General features: G+C 36.1%; 1 protein-coding gene across 1 annotated transcript in view; it reads right to left on the bottom strand.

The window, feature by feature from the left end:
- LOC106457553 (glutamate--cysteine ligase-like) overlaps positions 1-7,673 on the bottom strand; it is a 43,478-nt gene that overhangs the window by 24,033 nt on the left and 11,772 nt on the right. The window contains exon 7 of the mRNA XM_022383538.1: positions 473-675. Coding sequence (XP_022239246.1) covers positions 473-675 — 203 coding nt within the window. The remainder of the gene's footprint in view (positions 1-472; positions 676-7,673) is intronic.

The raw sequence follows: 7,673 nt of genomic DNA, 5'->3' as shown, positions 1-7,673 counted from the left end.
AACCGCCAACTCTTGGGCTACTCTTTTACCAACGAATAGTGGGATTGACCGTCACTTTATAACGCCCCCACGGCTGAAAGGGCGAGTATGTTTGGTGTGATGGGGATTCGAACCCGCGACCCGGAAATTGCGAGTCGAGTACACTAACTACCTGGCCATGCCGGGCCGGGAGCATTAGTACTAAACTTTTCATATTGTTAGAGTAAGTATCGAATCAAAATAAGAGTGCAAGCAAGAATATATTTTATTTCATCACAGTCAGACTAAAAGTGATTACATTTTTCTTTATTGGCCTTATACAGGTTTTCGGTAAGAGCAATGTATTATTTCAACTGCATACTTTGCGTGCTGCATGCCTATGTTTGGGTTTATTTTCTGCGTGATAAATAAAACAGAGCAAAAATATCATTCAGGGTAATTAGTGTTGATAAAGAAAATGCTGCACACCAATAAAAATAATTATCTTACTCACCATAATGGGAGATAAAACAGCTAATTGGTCAAAGAGAATTCTGGCTTCTCGAATGTTACAAGCCTGTAGTGTAACTTGCAAACTGCAGCAACCCATGCCGAACATTAAATTGTCCATGTAGATATGATCTTTTAAAAGTCCTTCATTTTTTCCATCTTGTAGATTCTCGAGAAACGGAGTTAACGTTTTGTGATCTTTGTATACTGTAAAATCGCACAACATTTTGATCTTCGGTTATAACTGTTATAGGTAATTTTCTACTATTAGATTATAGATGTAATAATTCAAAAAATAAGTCAGCAAATATACAACAGTAAAGAATAAACTGCCCCCCCCCCAGTGACACAGCGGTATGTCTTTGAACTTACAACGCTAGAAACCGGGTTTCGATACCCTTGGTGGGCAGAACACAGAGAGTCCATTGTGTAGCTTTGTGCTTAATTACAAATAAACAGAAACAAAAATTTAGCTACACTTGATATCCTCAGGTAAAATTTAATTTTTGCAGTATTAGATAGGTCCACTTTATAACAGGAGGACTGATCAAGAAATGTTACTGTAACTAAATTACTGGATATGTGATTCAAAATTAAACTAATTCTTTATTATATTGCAAAGCAAAAACACAGAATGTGTACTTGCATGAACACTGAATACTCGCCTTTTACAAGATATATATATAAAGCAGTCAAACGTTTTATTTCCAGAATTCCATTTACCTATTCACTATGATGACCAAGTACAACGGATGTGAATCCAATGGTCCATATTAACAGGAAACGTCGAATTTGCCCATAATGACATGCATTACCACGAGATTGTTCATTCACTTACAATATAGTTAAAGCTATAATTTCTAGATATCGTCTACTCGTTCAGTGAAGAATATTGCTGTCTTTGATCTGTTTGCACAATGTGTGAGATTGCAGCAATTTCTCTGTGGGCGGAGCAGGTATTATTTACTGGGGAACAACAGTGAAATAAAGGTTACTAGAACGAAAATAATTGAATGGTTTTCTGAATCACATGTTTATGTAAACATTTCATATAAACAGACCAAATAAAAAATTCAAAAATTCCCATATTGAAATAAAAGGTAGAAAACACATGACATGCCTGGATACTACACTTCTCCTTCCTTCTCTGTTTCAGGTTTGTCCCTAAGCTGACAATTAAACTTAACTTTAAAACCAAATAATTTTGGACTCACGACATGACTAAGTAGTTAATTTCCCTCATTTCTATTAATGATTATATGCCACATGAACAACATAGCCATTATACAAGGAATTAAATTCAAATACATGAAAAAATCCTTTACCTATATTTCAACTTTAAAATAATGATAGTTCAAATTCAATGTAAAGGTTAAGTTAATTCTAACTGATAAAAATTCACCTAAGTGCATAGGTGAAAGGTGTCAAAATCTGCAGTTATGACCATGAAATTTATAGATCAAAGACATCTCTTTGAGCTTTGAGTGTACCCAAATACTATATTGCCCTATAGGACGTGTATTCTAATAACCTGAGAATTTCCCAATCTCTAGACTTCAATGGGTTTCCAAGTTACCAACTACCTTAAGCTGTTCTTTACTCTGTTATCCCTGCCAGATAATGGAAACACACATAGACAGTGCCAAATTCCAGTAGGAAGGAATGGGAGTTGAGACAAACCACGTTCATATTTGTCATCATATCCAAGCTACTGTCTGTGAAGTTCATTTACTACTGATCATTTCACCCACTCTCGAATACTTTAATTCTATTCAAGTGAAATACATTTTGCACTGCTCTTTATAGAAAACACCAAGTAAACCTCTATTATAAGAAACCCCAGATGAATCTATGCTTTTTCTCAGATGTACTGTGAGTGTTGTGAACATGAGATAAGTGATTCAGCTCTTTCTCCTCTTTGGATGAGCTGGTATGACTCAAGATGCTTTGTTACAGTCTTCACTTCATCCAAAATATGTCTCAACTTTAGTGAGAGCAGACAATATGGCAGCTATCTTGGAGAAGTTGACCAAAAATCAGGGGTAATATGACGGCAACTTATTATTCCTTATCTTCATATGCAGCAAGACAAGTCTAATTGAGCAATGGTCACTTGCACCCAGATGTTTGCCAACCTCTACTCTGACTTTTAGTGCTGGTGACATCCATAGTGATCCAGGAAAACCAGCATGATAGTTGCTTTATTTGTGTGTTATTTGTATCTATGTTTTGCTCAGATGATATTGTTCGACCTAATTTGTAATCTGGTCACATAAATACATCAGAATATTCAACAAACAAGTCATTAACTTGCTTTCATGCCATTGGATGTAATGTTTGCACAATTCTCAAACAAAGATTTCTGATGTGTTGGTAGCCACATACTTGCTTCTGGTCACTGGACAATGCACGCAGTCCTAGCATTACCATCAGTTACTTTCACTTTGCTTATTACATCTATAATCATTCCAGTATACAGCTGGATAACTAATTGCACTTAACAACATTGAAAGTTAATCTCTTGTAAGTTAGATGATTGTCTGAGCTAATGCTGCCTGCTTTCTGGAGAGGTAATAGTTTATTTCATTTGTAGCGTCTATAACAGTTTTACACAGTTATAACACACTAGATTTTGGCCACACTAAACCACAGAACACCACCTGTGTATGCAGAGGTACTGTCATTTATTTGCTACACATTATTGTGCAGTCTACTATTCCTGGGTTGGATCTAACCAATATCAGATGATTCTCCTATGGTACATCAGTTCAACTATTGTACAGGCAAAAAGTAGCAGATGATTTCAACAGCATGTCCATCCCAAGGATTATAATACCAGATTCATGGTTAGAGACAACTACCTTCATTCTGTAAGTACCATATCCGGGACAGATCTGGGGGTTTACCTCTCTTTTAGCATACAGTCTATTTCCATTCACAAGAATGAAATCAGCATTCACTGGCCAGATTTGTGGTCTCACTAGAAGGGTCTGATACATCACCATGTCTTCTAGTGTCCTGGGTGCTCCTATGTCAATCAGAAACTCAATCTATTGACGTCATACCCTCACTGTTATGAGACAAAATCTGCTTTGCCTTGCTTACAGAGACTTGTGGTGTGTACCAAAGCCTCTCCCTTGTGGGTTCTTGGTTATTGCCTGCGTGAGGTGCTACCAATGTGGTAAATGCAGGGCAATAGACATTCTTAATGCCTCCGAGACCTGTTTCCTGGTTCAAGTGGTAATATGATAAGTAGGTCATGACAACTGAGCGTAAAGCCCTGTATGTTCCTAGATTTCATTGCAAACCATGGTCATCATCGCAAGATATTTCACAACTTGAATAAGCTCACTGTCCCATGGTTTACCACATTCATCTGTGAGTGCTCACTGTCTCACCTGTCACTGAAAACAATTCTGACTGTCAGATGTTATCTTCCAATGCCACTTCCAACTATTCTTGCCTGGTCATGGATGGTCTTGACCAGAGCTGTAGCAACTGTACTCTAACTGGTGACAGCCAGAGAGTCCTGTGGAGACATCCCCAAGGAGTATTCGACTTGCAATCCACCACTCCACCTAGGTAACCATCAATTGTCCTCACTACCCTTGAGCTTAGATTGACTCTCAGGGGTACAGTTTGACTTAGAGGGCTAGTTACACAAAATATTGGCTGATTATCCTTAGTTTGTAGCTGTAAGAGGTTGATCAGTATCGAAGACCTCCCTAATTTAGCAGTGTAAGACTAGAGGGAAGGCAGCTAGTCATCACTACCCAAAGCCAACTCTGGTCTACCCTTTTACCAATGAATAGTGGGATTGAATGTCACATTATAATGCCCCTAGGCTGAAAGGGCAAGCATGTTTGGTGGGACAGGGAATCGAAGCCTGTGACCCTCAGATTGCGAGTCGAACGCCATAACCACCTAGCCAATATAAACAGAAAACTCCACAAACTCTATGGTCATGGCACTAGAGTTTCTCCTTCTTATCAACTCTTTGGTAGTTTCAGGAGAAATTGGTCTCTGCACAAGTATTAACTAGTTCCACTTTATAAAAGAAGGATCGACCAGGGAAACTGTGAAGTAAATCTGTGTTTCATTAAATGACTGAGTTCAAATTAAGAAAATTAACAGACTAGACACACTATGTAAAGTGAAACATAATCTTTATTATATCAGATCCTTCTATGGGATCTGTAAATCAGTCAACTATTTTCTCCCCATAAGATTTCTTTCCATTGATCTATTCACTATGATGACCAAGTAGAACTGATTGGAATCTTATACTCTGTAATAACAGTAAATGTCCCATGAAAATGTGTCTTACAATGTGACTGGTTTGTTCTCTTACAACAGGTTGTAATCTTTAGGCATCATCTACTCCACTAGTGAAGAATATTGCTTTTATTTACCTGTTTGCATAATGTGCAACGTTGCAGCAATATGACTGCAGGCAGAGCAGATATTATCTACTACAGAACAATAAAGGAACAAAGATAACTAGAACAAAAGAAACTAAACGGTTTTCTGAATCACATGCTAATGTGCAAATTTCAAAGAATCAGACAAAATGAAAAATTTTGAAAATTCATTTGTAAAAACTAAGAAGGTAGAAAACAGATAGTATGCCTGAATACCACACACTCACTACAATTCTTTATGGGTAAGTTTTCCAACTGATGGCCTGTAGGTCTAATAATAACCACAAGGCAGTTTCAAGTGACCTGCCAATCACCAGCCAAAAAATTCAAAATAAATAAAGAACAATTGAAGCTAAAAATATAAAACTTATTTTTTAAGTTATTTTGACTTGACGATTAGTTACTTAATGACTGCTACCTATTACTGTATTGCTCTTATGTATAATACCAGTAAACATGAATAAAAATCAGTATGTGCTTTTGTTTTTGTAGGGAAATTCAGTTTGGGCCCCTGAAACAGCTCCAGAGCTCTGGTTATACAGCTTCTGTAAGTGAGGTAACAAAGTGAGGGTTTGACATCAGACTTCCTACATCTTATCTCAAAATGACTATTTCTGATTTACTTTGATGTGGAGATACTACCTTCACATTTTGCAATGTCACATCCAGACTTGACTATAATTTTACGGTTCATTGTGTTCCTGTCCAAATGACGACATCTTATTCTTTAGACCCACGAGAGTAATCCCTCATGACATGCTAGACTGGTTGGTTCTACTACACCACAGTTTCTAATAAGTCCTGGTGTGAGTATTTCACTTCTTGTTGGTACAGTGAATGCCCTCCTTGTCATCAGAAGTTCAACCTCTGCTATGGTAATTGTCATGTACTGCACAGGGATTTCCTGGTCACAAACTGTGATGTTAGCATAATCCTAAAGAATGGGTAACTTCCAACTTTCTTCTTGCATCAATCCGTCCTCTTTCTTCATCTCTGGCAGCAGTTCACACCTTTTAGTACCTGGAATGAAAAACTGTAGATGTTAAACCAGTGTTGGCTTACATACTGCAAGGCTTCCTATGAATAAACCCATAGACTGGTTTCTTTAAAAAAATGAGCTTCTTATCTCATTTTGGGCAGATGGTGTATTCTCAGCAGAACTTTGCAACATAAGTCCAGCTAATTGCTATTTTCCAAGTCTGATTAGCTCTTTGTTGTTCTTTTGATCTTGATGGGCTCGAAAACTATTCCTTAGGATATTGTTTCTTTGGTTTCTTATCAGCTTAGCTGTAATATCCATTTTCCCACATTTATAACATTTTTCTAGCATCCTTTGGAAATTATTTTTATTTTCACTAGAATCTTTTTTTTCTGTAGCTCCTGGCAGTATATCCTTTGATTTTAAAGACCTATTGCCTTATGGTTTATTTCCTCCATTTTGTGTAACTAGCTATCTAACAAATTCATACAGCTCTTCCAGCTATTGTCGAGGGGGGTATACTGCTACTTAATCTGATGATCTCATAATTTCTAGATGGTACCATTAATTAATTCATCAGATTCGAGTTTCATTGCCAACTAGAGAGTTTCCTTTAAAGAAGTAAACTTATTTTTATTCAGACTAATTAGTAAATTGTCATCTGTTATGACATCTATGGTCTGGTCACGTGGCAAAAGAAAATCCATCATTTTGCTTTGAGCATCTGGGTAAGGTATTGGATGAATCTTTCTAAATTTTTTACAAGTTTGGCTAAGGCCTCTTTTTTTCCTCTGCTTTTGATACTTCCTTTCTTGTGTGTCACTCTTAACCTGATGGGCAAGGCAGCTATCAATATTTGGTAGTTGTTTTGGCTCTCAGCTAGAAGGGCACTTAACATTAACAAAGCTAGTTCTTTTAAATGAGCAGCAAGATTAATAGCTTTTTCATTATTCCATCCAATCACTTTCAAAATGATTTCGAATTGAGACTAATATGCCTCCCATGGTATTTTCCTTTTTCATGGTTTATTGGTTTCTCAAATCGGCAATATTATTGAACTAGCCAACTAAGTTTTGGAACTGGATTTGGTAATGTCATGGCTGGAGTGATCGATGAAGATTCTACAGCAGAATAGCTTAAATATTTTTTTCTTAGTCTATATCTTACAGTAAATGTCTTCAGTTAGAATTCTTGGGTGAATGCAGAAAGAGGTGTGGCTGGATTGATCTTTGCATTTACCGGTTCATTTTCAGATGTTTTATTCTGTCATCGATGTTATTTTCTACCTCATTAATATTGAAATTATAATCATTCCATGTTCTTCATTTTTGTTATTACAGCAGTATATATTTTGTTGACATCTTTCAGTATGCTTCTTTATTATTATAGTTGTAATCCTATTGTACATCTCCAATAGCTTTGTCAATCTTGTCATCAATTAATTTTTTTTCTTTTTAATTTTTCTTTAAATATTATGTCTCTTTCTTTTAACTCCTCTTATAAATTCTTGTCTCTTACTTCTCGAATTTCTTTTCTTCGTCTTACTTTAATTTTCTTTCTCATTTTTCGCTTTTCTTTTGTTTCTTTCTACTTGTTCTGCTTTTGATTTTCCAGTTTCTTGTTTCTTTCTACTTGTTCTGCGTTCTCATTTTCCAGTTTTTTGTTTCTTTCTACTTGTTCTGTTTTTAATTTTCTCTCTCATTTTCCTAGTTTTTGTCTTCTTTCTACTTGTTCTTGTTTTTTAATTTTCTTCTTCTTATTTTCCTAGTTTTTTGTTCTTTCTTACTTTGTTCCTTGTTTTTTAA

This window comes from Limulus polyphemus, unplaced genomic scaffold, assembly GCF_000517525.1.
Source record: "Limulus polyphemus unplaced genomic scaffold, Limulus_polyphemus-2.1.2 Scaffold345, whole genome shotgun sequence".
Lineage (NCBI taxonomy): Eukaryota > Metazoa > Arthropoda > Merostomata > Xiphosura > Limulidae > Limulus > Limulus polyphemus.
This window is presented reverse-complemented; position numbering and strand designations above follow the sequence as displayed.